Consider the following 20,596-nt stretch of genomic DNA (forward strand, 5'->3'; position numbering starts at 1 on the left):
TGGTTGTCCAGATGTCTTGGCCCGCAACTACCATTATCCCTAGTGAGCATAGTCAATGGTGAGTGAACATGAGAGTGATGGTCCAAAACACCTGGAGAGACACAGATTGCAGACCCTGTTCTAGAGAGATAAGACACAGGAAACTATGGGTCTCATTACGAGCTGGGTGGTAGCCATGGTGCTATTAGCACCATGTCTGCCTCCCATGCCGTGCCCGTGTCCGGTGTCGTTCAATGGGGACTTACCGGTGCAGTCCGACCCTGGCGGGACCGGTAAGTCCCCATTGAACATACTATTCCCCATTCCCATTGAGCCCCCATAGGGCTCAATGGGAATGGGGAGGGTGCTAATAACGGGCTCGCGCATGGCAAGCCTGTTATTAGCGCCCTGGTCCCTTAGCGGGACTCGTAATGGACGTTTGGTCAGACCACACGTTCCTTACGGTTCCCTCCAAGGGACCTTGGAATCGGGCGGTAAGGGATTACCGGCATCGGTCTCCTTACCGATGCCCGGTATCCCTTACCGCCGACTCGTAATGACCCCCAATGTCTTCAGTTAATAGAGTTAATGTACATATTGGGACTCCAAGACAGTTTTGTAAGAATGATAGGTTAGCGATGAAGTAGTGCTGGATGCGTGAGAGGTTCGAGAGCATGCTCGAGCAATCCGTTCAGCTATGTAGTCCTGAAATATCTGCAACATCTATTTATGTTACCATGTAGAACTGACACGCTGACTCCAGAAGATGGCCTGATTAGGACATCTGAGAAGGTGAATTGCAGGGGAGTGGGGCAGACAGAATCAATAAAGTCAAATGTTATTAGCCCTAGGCCCTAGGTGTGAAGGTAAATGATGTCCGCGTGTTTCTTATTCTGCTCCATAGACATATGTGGTAATGCCTTATTACAGAGGGACAAGTGCCAGTGGTATTTGGCAAAGGGTGTGTGGGCTCTTCTGCCTGCAGAGTGCCTATGATCCAGTGATATGAATATAAAATGGTCAAATTTAAGGGAATCAGCTCTGAGAATATCTAATGATAACCCTGTTCCTTATTTACATTATTATCTGTTTTCTCACTACCCAGAAGCACAAGATTCTCCCTCAGAGCTATGTGGGCAAAGGGAACGTTTGATTACAACGTGTCGTGAGCAGTGTAATTCCTTGGTCCATTTCTATAAAATGGAGAGGCCATGCCTCACAGTACTGTCTTGGCTTTAGATGTTTTGATGCCGCCTGGTTGAAGTATGGAGGATTGTTGACCTGGGATTACCTTTTAAATTAAACTCCCAAATAGTAAGTAATTTGGTTCTGCCAAGTCGGGGAGGGCAGATATGGTCTGGTCTAGGATAGGCTCTAAAACATGGATGCAGTTGGAAAACAGAAGTGTAGGACGGGTTGCTATGGATTTGTGAACACATTCTAGGATATGTTGAAAGCCTGGTACTCAGAAAAGTGGGCAATCATTTAACATTCTGATGATATAATGCCTGAGAGTGCAGTTGCAGCACAGCTGAGGGTTATTGTGCAGGTAGCTCCATGTTAAATGAGTGTTACCAAAGGACTTCGTTGGTTGTTCAGCACCTTTTGCCACAGTATGGCCATCTCAGAGGACGGGGGAAGCAGGGTGGAAATGTTTCAGGCTGCAAACCAAGAACATGATATGATACGGCATTAATAACGCGCCTATACCCATCATGAATACAAGTGCGTCAAAAGATCAACATTTAAAGAGCCCTTAAGCAACGGAATGGGCGTCAAACAGAAAGTAAATGTGCTTTCAAGACTGACTCACAGGCAAGAGGAATAGTGATCTGAACAGCTTGTACACCTGGACAACCTTTTAAGTCCAATATTCAACTGGTTGCATGTCAGATATGCAAATTGACAATTTCCATGACTCCCTGAAAATGTAGCAAAATGTTCCATTTTCTTTTTGATATGTCAGAAAGTTAAATCACGACTTTAGCAGTCTCAGCGCACCTAGTCTTGTCCTTCTGTTCAAAATGTTTAAGGACATGAGCATGTCTTTAGTTCAACAGAGGTCAGCAGGCTTTTAAGACTTCCACAGTGCTACGGTTATATTGTGTGCCTGGACATGTTGCAACCACGCATGCATGAGAAAACAGGAGAGCAGAGGCTTTGTACTTATCCTTCTACTTACTCCCCTAGACTCTAAACAACCAGGCTCTATTGACAGGAAATCTGGGAGGAACTATGAGCGCTATTAAATGAGGGTGGGTTTTGAACCGTCTCTCCTCCACGACCAAAGACTTGAACCGGCCTTCCTAGCATTTCTTGGGGCCTGCTAGGAATTTTATAGGGATGGCTATAGCATAGTGTGCACTCAAAATGGCCTCAAAATGTCCTCTTCTGGTAGTTATAAACTGTATATAATCAAGCCTTCTATATCCTTCTAGACCTGCAGTTACCTTGTCCTATTGATCGAGAAATGCATGCAGACCTTCGGTCTAAACAGGGGTGTAAAGTCTGCTTACCAGCTCACATCTGCAGGTCTACTTTTGGGGCTATGACCTTTTTCATGAACTGAGTTGCGCTCATCTGTATTATTTACTTGTGTGGTTTGGGGAGTGCCACCTTATGTGAAATAACATGATGAAACATGACATAACAACCAGACATAAAATGACCTAACCAGCTAGCCTAACAAAACTGTCGTCATGTCCCAAAAAATACAAATAATTCATTAAAAAATGTAAATGAAGAACAAGCAAACCGCTCTAAAAAAAAATGTGGTTACAAGATCGCAATTGGGTAGGGAGAATTTTAAGAGCAAAAACACAGGTTAGGTTTAGATACAATTGGAGGAAGTGAAAATTCAAATAGGCGGGTGTGTGGGGCGATGGTTGTTCACCCAACTAAAAGCAGAAGCATGTTTATGAAAAAAGCATACACTCTAGTTAACATGCATTTAGATGTGGGAACAAAAGACATAGGCTCTACCCGACAAACATTGAGCAACATGCCCCTACAGCTTAAACATGACATTGCTAGCATAACATAAGACAATGTACCATACGATGCTAAGAGAGCATAGCATTTGAACGCAGAGCTGAGCAAAGGGAAGATTGCATATTGTAGCTACATAGCAAAATATGGCACAGCTTAGCAAAACAAACAAAACAAATTGTAACCCAGTCTGCTGCTGTAAGAGAAAGCTATTTTGGAGGATTGGGACTGGAAATCAAAAGCAAAAGAACTCCACCTTTCACGCTCTTCTTTCATTCTATCCTGGGTCATGTTGCTCTTTCATTTCATTAAGAGTTGCAATATTTGGGCCTTCATTTGGATGGCCAATCTTTTGAAAGAAGTGATGACTTCCAAAAAAATGTATTTCTTTTTTATAGAAAGGTTTTTTGTTTCTAGCACTAACATTTTATGTTATGTTATACGCATTTATAGAGCGCACAAACACCCGAAGGCACCCTGGCGCTAGGATGGATAAAGAGCTACCGTATAACAAAATTAGAACACATATGTTTTGAGCATACGCCGAAAGGTAAGATGATCAGCTGTCATCCGCAGTGGCAGGGGAATAGCATTCCAAGCCATGGCGGCAGCCACAGAAAAGGCCTGGCTACCATTACGCGTCAATCTAAACCGGGGGACCTTAACTAAGGAAGCAGAGTGGGAGCGGAGACATCGTGTAGGTACGTAATGGGGGAACTTGAATATATTCTAGCCCGAGGCTGTTGAAAGCCCGATGTACCATACACAAGGATTTGAACAATATCCTCTTGTCCACCGGAAGCCAGTGGAGCTGCCTCAGAAGAGGGGTAATGTGGGCTCCAATAGGAGGCCGAAGAGTAGCTCTGACAGCAGTGTTCTGTAGTAGCTGTAACCAATGAATCACATAGCAGGGCTGGGCAAGGTAGAGTGAGTTGCAGTAGTCTAGACCACTCAAAACAAGAGCTGCTACCACGGGAGCGCAGCATTTTTCCGGCACAAAAGGGAGTACCTTCCGGAGTATGCGCAGCTTAAAATGACCACTCTTACATACTGCCCCAACCTGGGCATCCATAGCAAGCTAGGAGGAAATAACAAGCCCCAAATTCTTTATGGATTCCACAGAAACCGGAAGAGGGCCAAGGGAGGCTGGCAAGCACTCATTGGTCCAACAAAGGAGCGGTGAGGTGGTACCGAGCACCAGTACCTCCGTCTTGCTACCATTTAATTTGAGCCAATTAGATGACATCCATTCCCCAACCTCCTGAAGACACAACCTAAATCGACTGGCCGTATTGGCATGATTAAAGTCAAGACAGACTAGAATTTTGGTGTCGTCGGCGTAGGAATAATAGCGGAAACCATGGGAGTGAAGGAGAGCCAGAAGATGCCTAATATACAAGTTGAAAGGAATCGGGGAAAGGGCAGACCCCTGCGGAACACTGCACGATAATGAAACTGGGCTAGAGCTCAAAAAGGAGGGAGAGACACAGATTGTGAGCGGTCGGCCAGAAAGGAGACAAACCAGTCCAGGACTCTGACAAACAGCCCGGCAGTAGAAAGGCGGGAGATCAGGGTGGGATGGTCAACGGTGTCGAACGCAACTGAAAGATCGAAGAGAACGGCACCAACATCCCCCTGGTCCAGCAGACGAGCAAAGTCGTCGAGCACTGACTTAGGACTGATTCAGTTCTCCTGCCAGGTCGAAACCCACACTGAAATGGATCAAAATAGGACGTGGATTACAGGAAAGTGGAAAGGAGAGGGGAGACCAGGGCTTCCAACAATTTCATAAGAAATGGGAGTAGCGTAATAGGCCGATAATTCGCTAACACCTCTGGATCAAGTGAGGGTTTTTTTAATAGAGGGATCACAAGGGCGTCTTTAAGTGTGGGAGGAATGACACCCTCCCTAAAGGAGGCATTTACAGCTGCAGTAACTTGAGAGATAATAGCCTTCGAGTTTTCCTTCAAAAACGCCAGCGGAATGGGATCAGTGGGAGATGCTGATTTCAGCCCAAGAATGGCAGCAAGAATGTCTGATTGTAGAAAAGTGGGGAATGAGGACCATGTCCTATATTTGCGAGACAAATCAGTCGATATATTAGTGACTGGAGGACATGCTACATCGTTATTAATATTGTCACGAATAGCGGCAATCTTAGACACAAAAAAGGATGATAGAGAGTCACATAAAGCCTGAGAAGGGGTGACCTGCATGCTAGTCATTGCGGGGGAAGAAAGAGACTGAACAAGCTGAAAAAGGCTCTAGGTTGGTTGAGGGCTCCTTAAACCATGAGGGCAAAAAACGCCTTCTTAGCGTCAGCCACCGATTTATGATAGGTAGTAAGTTGTTGGCGGAATGCAGCTTTGGTTTCTGGCAAGTAGTCAGCACACCACTTTCTCTCCGCCTGTCTGCATAGAAGCCTTTCAGCACGAAGCTGGTCAGTGTACGAGGGCTCTGATGGACGTGCATTTTGCTTGCACATCCTAAGGGGAGCCAGTTGGTCAGCAGTGATGGAAAAGGCAGATTCCAAAGCAGACAAGGAGCAAGACATGGGTTGTCCACAGTGAGTGGCCAAAGCAGTAGATATGGAGGAGCCTAAGAACCTATGCCAGCTGCGTTTTAGAATAGCAGGCTTGGGTTGCGCTGCTGCGCAGGCAGAGGGGTGAGGAAAGGAACCAGATAATGGTCAGACCGAATAATAGGGGATGGAGGGGATAGAGTAATAGATTGCTCCAGAGCAAAGACTAGATCAAGAGTATTACCCCGTAAGTGGGACGGTTTGGTCACACATTGGTGGAGACCAGGATCAAGCATCACATCGAGAAATGTTTCCCCATAACCGCTAAATTCTGGGTTGTTAGGAAGTTTGAAATCTCCCAGGATCACCAAATTGGGGTGTTGAATCTGTAATTCAAGGGCAAGTGTCAGGAAATCTGAACAGAACAAAGTGTCAGTAATAGGGGGCCGATATATTAATAATATAGGCAGGGTAAATGTAGAAGATATCGAAATGCGGGCAAGAAGACAGCATGCTGTCTTATATTTCTAGTGTCTATGGAGGATAGCTCAGGGGCGACGCGCTCGCCTTGGAAGCAAGACAACACAGAGCAACACAGGTTCGATCCCCACGTCCGCACTTAGAAACCTCTGGCTATTAAGCACATTATCAATAACCAATTATAATTATAGTGCTTTGCAAAACTGCAGTATGTTGCAAAGCCTAGGAAAGAAAATAAACTAATACAATTTTAGAAGCACATGGTTCAGAAAGCTGCATCAAACAAAGGAGGCATTGGTGCACCACGGAGGCAGTGGCCTTGTTATATGGCCCTGGGAAGGGCTGTGGACCAGCTTGCTAGTTAGCCCTGAGGGCACTGTCAAGGAATGGAATGGGATGCAATACTGCAATAAGATGTTGTGTTAGACTTCTTTTATAATGTGAAACGTTATGTTAATATTATTTTATACTGCACCAATCACCCCCTTAGAAATTTCAGAGTACTTTCAGAGTGATTTAAAATGAGTGCTGATACACCCAGATACCATATTGCAATACACTCCCGTTGGGAACATCTAATCCAAACGAAATTCAAGGGTTCCTTTTGACCTACTCGTGGGAAGAGGGACGTTAATCCCTTTCTGTTCAAGTGGCTTGTTTCTCAGCCACATGCGACACATAATCCATCCCTCAGTACCGCTTTTGCCCTCTCTCTCTCTCTCTCTGTCTCTCTCTCTCTCTCTCTCTCTCTCCCTTTCTGTATCTCTAATTTGCTCTCTCTCATTCCCTCTCTTCTCTCTCTCTTCATCCCTCCACCCCCCTACCAAATAGATGGAGCTCCCTGGGATATGACAGCACGCACACCCATGTATTATTTTGTAGTGTGGAGAGGGGGAGGGCAGAATGTTCTCAAGGCACACCCTACCTCGCCTAGTTTCAGTCACCAGTATTCTTCCTAAGTCTTTTGCCCCTCACTGCAATGCTTGTCGGACAAAGACCAGCCTTTGTCAGGCGGCCATCGCTCCAACCCCTTATGCATAACAGCCTTGGTCATGCCAGCAATGGGAGCAGTCCAGCCAAGCTTCTAGGCCACTTCCTCACTTCATGGGATTGCAAGCAATCCCAGATATGTTTCTGCCTTCCGACTATTTCTGTATATATGTAAATAGGTTGAACAAGCAATATGTATATGCTACGGAATCTATGGAACATATGTACATTCTGTTTACCAAGTTTTTGCGCCCGGATGCCCCTGGGCCCAGCGCACGTTACAAATAAAATAAATACAAATATCCCATGTTAAACATGATTTGCCAGATGCAGCCCCTTGACTAGCTACTATCTGCAAGCACGAAACTGATGTCTGCCCATAACCCCCCACGCCCCCCCCACACCACATCGTGTTTTTCTTTCTGAAATGGCAAAGGGGGCTGTGAATAGCAATGTCAGTTGTTGTGAATGATATAAAGCCTTCTATCTATCACTCGTCAGTGTTTCATAAGTCACCCAAGGTGAATGGTCTCTCAGTAGCGGGTCCCACACTTACCAAGAGTGCTTGCTGTCGTGTGTAGAAGAGATGTGAACTAGCATTTTTAGCTGAAATGCTCCTTTTTGGAAGGGACAAAGGTTTGCATGTGGATTTCCCCTTTTGTAATATAGCAGCATGAGTAAAAAACGTTGGTTTAAAGAGTTGCCTACATCATTAATAATAATTATTTATGTTCTTATTTAAGGCGTCATGCCCGATTCCCCTGGCTTCTAAGTGCTGTATAAACAGGTGTTATTAACAAGGAAATAAATGGTACTCAATTTATTGACCTCAGAAGGGTGAAAGGCTTAGTCAGCCCTGAGAAGGGATTTTAACTTGCAAAGTGTGGGCTTGCCTCATGTGAGAGATGGACGCATACCCCCCTACCTTAACTATTTCCCTTACCCCATCCCACACCTATATTTCCAAAAAATGTCCCCAAAATTGGAAAAATATTCGCAAAAAAGATGCGGTCATTTTTTCATTCGTTTCTTTCCTCGTGATTATATCTATGGATACAGAGCACATAACGCATGAGCTATCCACCCAGGCCAGTGCTCATGACTGATTCTATAACTTCCGTCCATAACCTATGGCATATTGCCACTTGGCGTCTATGCACCTTATACTTGGCAAAGCTCTTAAAACGCTTCTTAATAAAGAAGTCTCAACAATCTGAACTAAGGGGACAAATGCGTGAGGAAGTCCATGGAGTGCTACAATGCAGACATCACTGCATCACCCCCCCTACCCCCAGTTTATCCAGAAATATGAATGATCCTTCCCCACATCAATCTTGAGATATCACCACAGAGGTGATACATGGCTATTGAAATTGACATCGTTTGATGGCAAACAGGATGTTGAAAAATTTCAGAGTAGCTAAGGATTGGTTTCCAGTGCTCCTCTGGATATCTTCTTGGATTGACGATAAGGGAGTTACGAGTAGCACGGGTTTACGAGTAGCACGGGTTCTGGATTCAGTGCTACTCAGTAGAGTGGTGTGGGAGGACGAACATGGAATCCTGAGTAGCACAGAATCAAGATTAACAGGAGAGGAGTCCATGAGCAGCCATGGATGCCAGAAGGGTTCTGACTGACTTCCAGCCATCCATCACGCCCATGTGACACTGGTTTCTTTCATTAATGAAGGAGCTGGCGAATCCAAGACAGCCAAAACCTTGTATGGATCTGTTAATAGCCTGACTGAGGAAAGAATGCTGTCTCAATATTCCACCCACGCAAACCAAATTCTTACATTTCAGGCTTTGCAGATAGCTGATGTCTGTACACTGCTTAATACATTCTCATAAACCATCTCAATGCTTTGGAACAGATGGAGAAAAAATCAAATGTTGTCCAAATAGACCACCAGAAATGTTGTATTTTACTTATAATATCCAAACGGTGTTCTAAATGTGTTTTTCTTCACAAAGCTGTCTCTGTTAAGACAGCTTCTATGCCAAAGCTTATAAACACCTTGCAAGTCTAATTTAGTAAAAATAGTTGCAACTCCGACCCATTACAACATATCACCAATAAAGACCAGTTACATTAGTCAAACCACTATACAGTACTTGTCATTGATGTTCATAACCTCGTTCGAGACATGATGTGTTTTTGGCAGTGGTGCAATTGGCAACATATCAATGGAGTCACCATTGCTTTCTTTGTTGCCTCCCACGCAGCTCTACCAAAAAGAGAAGGGGAAAATAACTCGAATAGCAGTGGCCTTGGAATGGTGATTTTAATTATTTTTTTACTACATTTATAGAAACGCACAAAACCCTTTTGGCATCTATGCGCTGGTTACAAACAGATGGAACGAGAAGCAGATATAGAAGGTCACTGCATAGCATACAGTGGAATTGCCTTATGTTTGTCTATCCACACTCCCAACAGGCTTGTTTGAGCATTAGCCAGCCCTGCTGGAAAAAATGGTTCTAGTACCTCCAGGGACCATGTCCACCTTTTTCTTTGGAAGGACAGTGAAATGGACCACTGAGAAGGAAGTAAGTAGGTTCTTTATTGAGCCTGTGGATCGCAGGTAACACTGCCTTCTCTGCCACTCTTCTTCCCAACTGACCTAGTTCCAGTAGCCCCCACATTCTATTTGGAACACTGCTGCCACAACACTCCAACAACACGTCATAATATAGCTCCCTTCCTTCAACAGTTACAACAAAGCTTAAAATCAGAATGGAAAAACAATCACAGCTCTATCATAGGGAACAAAAAAACAGGACTATTATAAAGACCCCAAAAATCACATATAAAGCATGTAGACCCATACAATCATAGTGAAGAACACAAAAACAACTCAAAACAAATTCTGCAAAGGTTGCAATGGCCAGTAAAACAATTGTCATTAACATTCCCAAATCAGCAACTTAATAATGTTTCCTAACAACTAATGCAAGGTTGCAATGGTCAGCAGAACATGTCATTAACAATTAAAAGCAGAAACATAGTCATGATGCCAGACAGGAGGCTGTCACACTCTCTTGCCCACCCTCACCTCATTCTCATTTTTTAGCTCATCACTCACTCCTTGCCCATCACTCACTTCCTCCTCTCTTGTTCCCCCCTTGTTTGGCACCAAGCTCCCCATCAACTACACCTCACCTCCTTCAACGATGACAACACTATTCCTCACTGCCTTGACCTTCTTAGAGCCCAGGAATTTTCTCTCCTGACACTTGTTCCAAGGTCTGGGGTTTCAAATGAACACTAATTACCCCACAAACCATTCAGACGTCTTGACCTTCTTTTCACAGCCGAATATCCTTTTATAATGTACCTGTACCTCCTTAATCACTGACAAAGGGATGATACAGAGCTGTGCGTGTATGCCTTACAGAGTACCCCACCAAGAATGTCCCCTTAGCCTCACAGCAGAATTGCACTCCATTGTCCATAACAATTTCTTGGGGAACCCCTTCCCTGTAAAGCGTGTCCAGGAATTTTATATTTTCCACTATGGTCGCTTCCCTCACTGGCCTCCACTCGGCCCCCTTGGAATATTAAAGACAACTGTCTATAGACAGCCACCAATAACTTTGCCACAACCTCCTCTTGGTGTCAGCAGCACCTAAATTACCCTGACGGGCCAAGTCAACCAACTTTTCCCTATTCCCCTCAGGCAATATAAGTTGAACCCGCTTTCTGAGCCTACCCCCATGATCGATAATTCATCCTCCTCCTCAAACCAAGTCTGAAACAAACTGTCCAAAGTGTCTCTCTCTGGCCAACCAGACACAGTTCATCCCTAAAATAACTCAAAAACTCATCACACTCTTCTGCTGTTTCCCACTCCTGCAGTCCCAATGCCTCGTTATGGACACTGGCCACCACCACTTCATCCACACCAAAATCCTCGCCCGGAGTCACCGCCTCCACAGGGAGATGCAACAGACATTCAGTGACGACATTCTTCCCTCCTTGAAGATAACTCACTTAAAAATCATATGCCTGCAGACCAAGCAACTACCTGGAACCCCTGGGTGAAGCACACCTCCACCCCACACTCGTCAACGTCTGTACCAACGGACTTGTGGTCCGTCCTAACCAAAAACTGCTGACCCCACAAAAAGAACTTGAAATGCAAAATTGCCCAAAAGACCGCCAACGCATCCTTCTTAACAACTGAGTAATTCTTTTTTTCACCCCAATCAATGGTTTGGAAGCGAAACCTACCACCCTCCCTTACCCTTGTTGCATTGAGACAAAGTCACCCCTGTCCACTGGCATCAACTGTCAGCATGGTACGATCACCCGCACAAAATGTGCCCAACGAAGGCACACTCACAATAACAGGAGTTGGGGTGTGGTCTGCTTGAAGACCCTGTCACACTCACTCAAATCTCATTCCCTTCTTCAACAGGGACCTCAGTGGAGTGGACCTAACTCCAAAGTCCCACACAAATGTGTCTTAATGACCTACAGCCTCCATATTCTACTTGGAACACTCAGACAGCAGGTCATGTCAGACAGGTAATCTAAACTGTGTAGCCCCGTTTTGATTAGCTAATTCAAGAAGTTACATGTCAACAGCCATGTCAACAGCTAACAATATCCATCCTTGTGAAGTGGTTGTCCTCTTTCTGACACCCTCACAAGAGGAACTTTATCATCCTTGGTGAGGAATTCTTAATTCTCAAAATATAAACATAACCCACGCTGTTTCTGTTATTCTCTCTCTTTACAAGGAGAATCATGGATTGAACCGATTTAAATGGGTTCATTAATAGCAACAGGATTGGGTAAATCAGAAACGGTGTTTTAACGCTATGCGAGGATCCCTCCCTTTCTATCTTTCCATTGTCCTACCTTTCAATCAAAAATCCATTTGTAGAACCAATTAATGTAAGCCGTAGTATGTGGAAAGCTGCCCCACTCATTGTTCATATTTACTCTTTTCGTCACCTAAGGAATAAGGTATACTTCATTATCTTGACCAACTTTATTTTACCAACCAGCTATTTAAACCTAGTGACATGCAAAAGGTTATGCCTGTGATGAAATTACACAACACTTTAGCATGACAGTCCACATCCAAATCAAACAAACCATTGCAAGTAAAACTGTGTTATTGTCCACGATGAAGTCTGCTGATGTACTAGTGGCGCTGTACAATACAATGCAGAACCAATCAGGATAATGATGATAACACCATGATTTTACCAATCGGAAGCAAATGGTGTGACTGAAAGATACATTTTAACAAACAATCACCAAGGAATTCCTAGATCTTGCCTGTTTCTCCACCAAATGATGTTTTAGTAGAGAGCATATGAGATATTGTTAGGGTGAGCGGCAATGGTCCGCTCCAGGTTCAAATTTGTATTCCTCAAATTTTGGACTTCAGCAATCAGACTGTCAACCACTGGCAACGTGTCTAGGGCTAGATCTGGTACTTTATCAGAAATGCAAATTCCCCATTTTTGTGATGTACTGAAAAATTAGCAAAATATTCGTTTTTTAATGACTTGCAGTTTTTACTTTATTGGAGGTTCCACCTTACAACCCATTAACCATCCCTTTCTTTTACCGCCCTCCCCTTAGATCCCTACCTTTCTCTCCTTTTCCCTAACTTGTCTTTTCTTTCCATACCTACCATGTGTACATATGCTCAGTATGCTAAGTCGTCAAAATAGGGTATTTGTGATTCTAAGCACTAGATGTTCCAATATCCCTTTCTCCTTTGGTGGCGAGAAATGGATGCCCGCCTCTGTAGCCACATGGCCTATTCTGATGTAAACATAGAGATAAACAGAATGCATGTGTAGATGATGTCCCATTCTAAAGGCACAACGTATTGTCTTGGAACCCGGCTGTAGTTCAGAGGAAAATAGGATCAGGTTCAAATAGGAAAAGATTCCAGCATCAACCATTGGGAGCCGCTGTCTTGGTTTCCATATCGAATCACCACCAAACAAATGAATCCTCTACCACACTCATATGCCGGGACACGGTATGTGCAATCTCCAATCATACTAAACCAGCAGTGTTCTGTAAACAACACAAGACCAGCCACATTAGAAAAAGATCAAGAACCTAAACTGGGGAGATATTCTTTAGTTTTACAACCAAATATCCTCTTTCTATTCCTACTGCAATAAACAAGCTGTCTTCTCAGCCTAGTTTTAAGGCTCTGTAACCTGTCAGAAGGAAGACTACGATGCTGAAACCCCACACAGCTATGCCAGACCCGAAACCACAGCTCACCAAGCACGCACCATTGCCCTACAATAACATTTTGACAGCAGTGTTTTACATGCAATTAAGCCCAAGACATTTATTGCCCCATGCTGTTCTCTTCACCCTGGATCAATATGCTGGTCTCGAAATTCATGTATGGCATAGAGTCCAAGAGGAACATCTTGAGAATTGTGTGGCAGGATTTAAGAATGATACTAATGGTTCTGAGAAGCAGGGATGAGGGAACACAGGATATAGTGAATGTACAGATGGGTGTGAATGAGAGGCCCAAAGAGTGAGATTATGACACATTGGGTGCAATCTTACCTATCAAAGACTAGATAGTGATGAGTGATTGGAAAGAAGAAGGGATTAAGTATTTGACATCTTATGTACCTGCTATGAGGCGTGAGAGCTATAATGAAATCTCCAAAGTCTCCGTTCTAAATGTGCCTCATACCAAATAACTTGCCACCTTTTTGTTCCTGCTTCCAAAACACGTAGGCAGAATTTTGGAATCTCTACTGATTCATAGCCTTTTTAATCAGCATTATAGTAATGCTAAGCAGCCATAACTATGCAGTGTGCAGCAATGCACCTCACTGCACATGGTCGAGCATAATTTGTCTTTAGGGAGCCCATTTGACCCATAATTAATCACATATAAACATGTAGTCTAAAATCAATAATTAATGTGAATATCTGAATTGCTAATACAAGCTTATATCAGAGAGGGTTACTTGCAAATGGGGGATGGCTCTGATTTTAAACTTGTGCATGCTTTTTTATTGGCTCTGATTTAAAGTTTTTTTTCTAATTTCCTAAAGGACGACTGACTTTTCAGACATGCTGGGCAATTATTTCAGGTCCCATGTCTGGTTCAGTTTAACAGCCCAGAATTGTTTAGGCTTTGTTGGGTCCACCACTTCGTTTCTCAAGCAGATGCCATACTCTCACGATTTAGAAGGGGCTGCATGCCGGGGTAAGTAGATACTTTCTACATTCTCTTACTCCAGCTCTTCCAATAATTGTCCTTGTGTCTTTGACTTGCAGATTGGGATGCCTGCCACAAAATCGCTTGACTCCCTAATTTTTCACCCATTGCATTTGGTTGTTCTCAGCCTCTTGGCCTCTTCCAGTTCAGGAATATGTATCCCAGCTGTGCCCTCAAGCAAAGTAACACAGTTCCAGGGGCCATTCTCTACTTGAGTATGAATTAGTGTCTTAAAGGAGAACCCTCTCTTCTTACCCTTCTTGGGGATGGCTGTGGCAGAGGGTTTAGGGCAATCTGAGCTATGTGGCAATGTAAAGCCAGGGGGTGCAGATCTGCAAGTGTGGTTGAGTATGCCATATCTCTTCCAGTACATTTGATGTCATGTTTTGTCTAGTAAAGCGACCTTGAAATTCGAACCAAAATTCAAGAAATTAAAAAAGTTACAAAATTAAAAGACGGTTAAGCTGGTGAACTGGATGAATGTATCAAAGAAACAACAAGAAACTTTGATGGACAGTGTGTGAAAAATGAAGGAAAGAGAAAGGAAACATCAAAATGTGTCTCAAATCATATGATTGCAGAAAAATAATAGTGAATGAATTCCCCCACACTAAATAATTATTGTAATAGTTTGTTGATGTCAAAGCGCCTTGAGGCCATACAAATTTGGAAAGAGCACTATATAAATAACGAATACAATACAATGTTCCAATAAATTAGTCAAAACAACACTAAAACAAGAAATGCTAACAATTAAATATTGGGCAACAAACCAAATGTTCACATTGTAAAAACGGTAAGAGTGCAGAAGTAAGATTCTGACATGGAGGGGCTGTTGTGGTTGAGATACACATTTATTCAATTGAGAAAATGAAACGAAAACCCTATTTTGCCCTAGCACTAAGAGTGGTTTCCCTGCCTCAACCGAAATTACTAATGTCACACTCAGGATGCCAAAAGCAAGAGTCTACAGCCCTATGTCAGAATCCTATATCTGTCCCTCACACTCTATGCTAAACTAGATACACAAGGATATCTTCCTAGTACAGAGGAATGATTCCCTTCCCCTGGACAAAAAGGCAGTTCTTTGTTTGAAAGTTGTCAAAGTCCGGTCTCAAGTGTTTGGGGAATTTTGCCCTTCCCCAGCTTTCCTCAGGCTTATAACACAGGTCCGCATTTAGTGGGGGAGGTCTGCCTTCCCCAACTGCCCTTTCTCAGGCTTCTGTTCTGTCTCTGGGGCCCCAGACCCCAGTTGGCATACCTGGTCCCTTTTGTTACCAGGTACTACGATGAAAAAGAGTGGCTTGGATGCTCCTCCAAACTGTGATGGGTCCCTGACCTTGGTTGGCACACCTGGTTCCCTTCAACCAGGCACTATGACGAAGAAGAGTTGGTGCGATGCTTCACCAGACTGTGGTGGGTCCCTGACCTTGGTTGGCAGACCTGGTTCTTGTCTACCAGGCACTGCGATGAAGAAGAGGGGTTTGGATGCTTCTCCAAACTGTGGTGGGTCCCAGACCCTGGTTGATAGACCTGGTTCCCTTGTACCAAGCACTGCAACAAAAAAGCGGGGTTTGGGTGCTTCTCCAAACTGTGGTGGGCCCCTGACCCTGGTTGAATGACCCGGCTCCCTTCTCTACCAAGTCTGTTAGGCTCCAACAGAGACTTGTTTTACTCGCCTGTAAAGTTGTGTGTTCATATGTATTACTCTCACAGTTCTCCTCACAGTCTCTTAATCTCATATGCAGCCCTGGTTTATTCTCCTGCCAAGTATTGCAATCGAAGGAATTACTCTCACACTTTTCTTCATCTTCTCCTCTCTTATTTGACAGCCCTGGGTCGCCTTCCCTCTAAGTACTGTCACAATGAAGATTAGGTCTCCTGCTTATGGAAATGCCCTTCTGCTGTGATGGTCTCAGAGCCTAGTCTCCTTGTTAGAGTGTATTGATAATGTTTCCCTTAATGTCCCATAGGGGTTATCCTCTTTCCCCCATTTTCCATGCACTGCTGTCTTTAAGGTTCCTTGTACCCTCAGTGGACCTCCGGTCGGTCGCGGCCTTCCCTATGTATCTCTCTGGTTCGCTGGCGCTCTGAGACTCTTATCGGCTTCTCACCCTGTTTGGCGTGTTTCTCCCAGCTGGATCGCGTGGTCCTAGAGTGCTGTGCTTCTGGTGTTCTCCCCAGCCAGCCTCTCGGTTTTCCTGCTCTGTCCCCTGGACACCATGCTTCTCGCCTTCCAGCGTTCTGGTCTCACCCTGCTGTTCTCCGACTGTGAGCCTCCACCTTTCTCTCGGTTCCTCCAGGGAGGATCTGACTCACGGGTGAGTGCGTTGTCAGTTTTTATGTCAGCATCCAGTAAGGTCTGTAGTTGGAGACCAGACCGTTCATGCAAGTTAATCTGAGTGATCCCTGCGGATCTGAACCTCTTCCTCGTCAAAGTTTCTTGACTTGGATCTTCATGATAGCTACCTCTATTCTTCCTCGTCTCAGTCATTTCTACTTGTTGAGTCTTATAGGAGAACATGGTACAAGAGGGTAGGGATCGAAAGAGTGGGGGTGAAGAAGAGGTGCAGGTGTTAGGTGATTAGTAGATGGTGTCTATACATAATGTGCTTTTGTAGCAACCAACCTGTGGAGAGATAGGAAAAGTGGGGTGGGGAGACAAAAAAAAGATAGGCTTGGTAAGCAGTTTGTGTAAGGATCACACACTGACAGGAACAAGTAAGATAATCTATGAATGCAACTCCTACTTTCTTCTATTAAGGCAGTTGAGATCAGAAATAAACAATTAAATAATTGAATTCTCTTGAGAGTACACAAATGTAAGCCAGACCTGTAGGGAAAACCTCTCAATACAGAGGAGAGGATACATGCGAGAGGAAACACACACAGTATTGTCATGAAGTGAAAATGAGGGAAAGGTACTCTTGTTCTATGAGCCTCCATAAGTGAGTATTCACTCTTTTTCAGTTCGTGACAATTCTGGTGTTTGTCCCATATGCCATCCCCACTGTTTTTAAACACTTCTATATCAATGAGGTAACACGAAATGTGGGGGCTCCACTGCGAGCCATGCTGAGGGCACCTTAAACTTGGCAACAAAAGCATCGGCCGTGCCGGACCGCATTGCACATGGTGATCATGTTGCTGCATGGTCACGCTATGCACTGCACTAGGTAAAAGATGCAACTATGTTATGTATTTTAATCTAACGTTTAATCTTTTACCTAGTCTAGAAATGAGGGGGCTCTGTCTGGCTACTGCGTCATGACAACCAAATGTACTAGCCAACTCTGTGTGGAGCCAGTAATATTACGCATAGTAATACCATAAGAAAATCTGTTCATGCTGGCTTTGTCAGTATATGCCAGTATACCCGTGTACGAACATTCTCTTGTTGGCTTTGCCCTTAATGCCAGTAGAAGTCGTCTGCCACAGGAAGGAAATACATTAGTGCTGCTGCACAAATGCTTGCCTAACCCCCATAACACCCTGTAAGAAGACTATTCATGTCTGCACATTCCCGGAATGGAGGAGGGTATTTGTGTACGGTTTGCTCCCTGTCTCAAGCTATTGGAAGCTCGTGGGTGCAAGCTCATGTCACATGGCTGCGGCATACCACTCATTATCTCAGGCAGGGAGCTCTAGTGCAAAGAGGGGAAATCCAGGTCATCTGCCTCCTCACCTGGGAGTCCAGCTTCATCCCTAAGGCCCTCATTTGGCACAAAGCAGCACTCCATGATAGCAAAAAATGTTGTAGAGATGGAATTGTGAATTTCATATGACAGCAAGGCCCAGAACACAGAAGGGGCAGCAGCATTTCTTGCTATGCTACAAAATGTCTCTAGAAGGGATGGAACAGTGACTTAGACATAGCATTTGTTTCCAATCTGGGTAAATCCCACTCGATTCACAATCCTCTGAAGAACCTTTCTTGTCCTGTCTTTTTGCCTCTTAAATACAACTACAGGGGACTCTAGTTTTTTCTTTGCGGTCCTCAGTTTCAACATATTTTCATTGTATCATTGGCTCACCTTCTGTGGGAAGGGGTTTACAACGTCTACTTCTTTTCATTTTTAGTTTAGACCCTGCGTCCAGAGGCAAACACGTTAGCAGTGTGCACTGAATAATTGTCCACTTGCCCACTCTCACTTATGTGTTCATGTAATTAGCATTTCCGTTTTAACCATTGGTAATTTTTAGATACAATTAGCTGCAGCATATGTAAAATAGAGATTCTGTTATTAGCTTCGTCTTGTGACTTTTATGCCATTAATGGGCATGAAGGCTTAGTCCTAGTAGAGAAGAAATCATGCACCAAGGTTTGTCTTAGGAAGTTAGGAAATGATTGATCAAACCAACCATAGGCCAGAGCAACATGTTGGCCTTAATGTTCGATTTTGTAGGCCTCCACAAATATTTTGAAATCATTTGGAGCCAACAATATTACTCACTTTGCTCTGTGGTCCCCCAGCTCGCAATGTCCTTCCTACTTGGATGTACAAATGGATTGTCTGTGTGTATGTCCACAAGCCATCTTCTGGACATTTAGCGGAAAGTTCCCTTATAATTCAAGCCTAATTGTGCACTCAGGGACAATGCATAGATTTTTGCTGCTTCAGTCAAAGTGATATTTTTGCACCCACCTCTTTCACAGCGGGTCCAGATTTTCAGTTTGTTGGGCTAATATGGGACTCCTAGTAGCACTCTCATGGTGTCCTTCTGGGGACCTGCCTAGTATTGCTTCTGTAAAAGCTACACAGCCATCCTTCTCTTGTTTGGCTTTTATCCGTCTAGTACAATATCTTCCGTTTTAAAAATAGCAGTCTGTGAGAGTTTATATGCAGTTGGCTAATGTTCTCCCTCGCTACTGTAAGATCTAGTTCCATGTAGGAAGGCCGAAGCAAAGCCTGTAAATAAACCAATAAATAAGCCACAAAACTTCAATTGTTTGATTTTTACATATTCCCCTCAGCCGTGGTTGATTTCTCTGAGATCTCCTGAGCATGCATTTAACATAAGCTTGTATGTTTTCACTAGATCCTCATAGAGTTGGAGACAGCACTTTTAGATGATGATTCCCACTGGTACAAACTACAGACGCACGATGAATCCTCACTACCTCTGCCTCAGCCATCACCTTTCATGCCCAGGAGACATGTGCATGGAGAAAACTCTAGCAAAAAATTACAAAGTGAGTATAGATCTGCAAATGTCTATGTGCATTCCTAGTTAACACTTCAGTTGTTTCTCATTTTAAAATGATGTGTTTCTATTAGCATTGTGTTTATGATATGAAGTGACCAGCTGTACGGGTATCTATTACTGTTGTGCAGGATCTCAGCGAATCAATGATAGTGACATCTCAGATTTTGATGTTGATGATGGTATTGGAGTAGTTCCTCCAGGTGCGTGGGTGAATAGCATGGCCCTGTTCCTCTGTGCTTTTGCTTTTTTATTTTTTTTACTGTCATTATCTGGACTCCAGCAGGATGTTCATTTTTATGGGGAAAATCTAATAAGTTATTCTGTGGGTGCTTCTAAATTGCAGACAGTGACAACCTCCCCTTGAACATCATTGCTAATATGCCTGTCCAGATTCTGCAATTTAAGATGAATTTGTTGCTAACTTCTGTTTGGCAACTTCACAATAGTTAAGGTTTTAGTACAAATTCTATTTTCCATTCAATCAATGAAGACCTTTGTTTTGCATTTTCTTGTCCAGTTTGTTGCCTGGCTTCTTCCTGCTTGAGAGCTGCATATGACGTAGACTTTGAGAGATTGGTAGTGCATGGTAGTAGCTGACAGAGCATGTTGCATGCTGTTATGTCTAATTCATTTGAAAAGGCAGCCATGGCCTGTTCCTGCATTAGAAGTAATGCACAGATGCCGAAATGAAGAAAAAAGGTAAAATCAACCCCGACTCACATTTATTTCACATTTATACACGCCTTCACACAACATTTTCCCGCAGCCCGCAGGTTATTGTGTATTACTCTTGGGGTAAAAAATAATAATGCATCCATGTGTATGTTACACATCTCTGTAATATCCTGTATTCACTCCTTTATTCCAACATCTCCCACTGAGTTGGCTCTTATTCCATAGAAGGCAAAGCCTTCCTGTACCCCAGTGGACACATTTGCTCCACAAATCATAAATGAACTTACACCTGTAATATGCTCCTACCTGTTATTCCTTTTTAAAAATTCCCGCACCAGCAGGCACTTGCCTGCCTGATGCAAAGTGGCCACAGTTAACCATATACTTCAAAACCCCTCTGCTGATCCTAACAGCCCTGCTAACTAAGTGCTGTCTCCCCCTCAATTCTAAAATGCTTGAGCATGTGGTTTTATAAACAGATCTCTTCCACTGACATCAAGATTCTTAACAAAGCTCATGCATT

General features: G+C 43.7%; 1 protein-coding gene across 15 annotated transcripts in view; it reads left to right on the forward strand.

Moving 5' to 3' along the window:
* The window catches only part of RIMS1 (regulating synaptic membrane exocytosis 1), a 1,643,460-nt gene that overhangs the window by 954,443 nt on the left and 668,421 nt on the right, over window positions 1-20,596 (forward strand). For 13 of the 15 annotated variants that reach the window (XM_069606225.1, XM_069606227.1, XM_069606239.1 and 10 more), the window contains 2 exons: window positions 19,231-19,384; window positions 19,527-19,598. In XM_069606225.1, the coding sequence (XP_069462326.1) occupies window positions 19,231-19,384; window positions 19,527-19,598 (226 nt within the window). The remainder of the gene's footprint in view (window positions 1-19,230; window positions 19,385-19,526; window positions 19,599-20,596) is intronic. The other 2 variants (XM_069606228.1, XM_069606241.1) reach the window with 1 other exon arrangement.

The sequence above is a fragment of the Ambystoma mexicanum genome, chromosome 4p (genome assembly GCF_040938575.1).
Source record: "Ambystoma mexicanum isolate Mex_15411 chromosome 4p, UKY_AmexF1_1, whole genome shotgun sequence".
Classification (NCBI taxonomy): Eukaryota; Metazoa; Chordata; class Amphibia; order Caudata; family Ambystomatidae; genus Ambystoma; species Ambystoma mexicanum.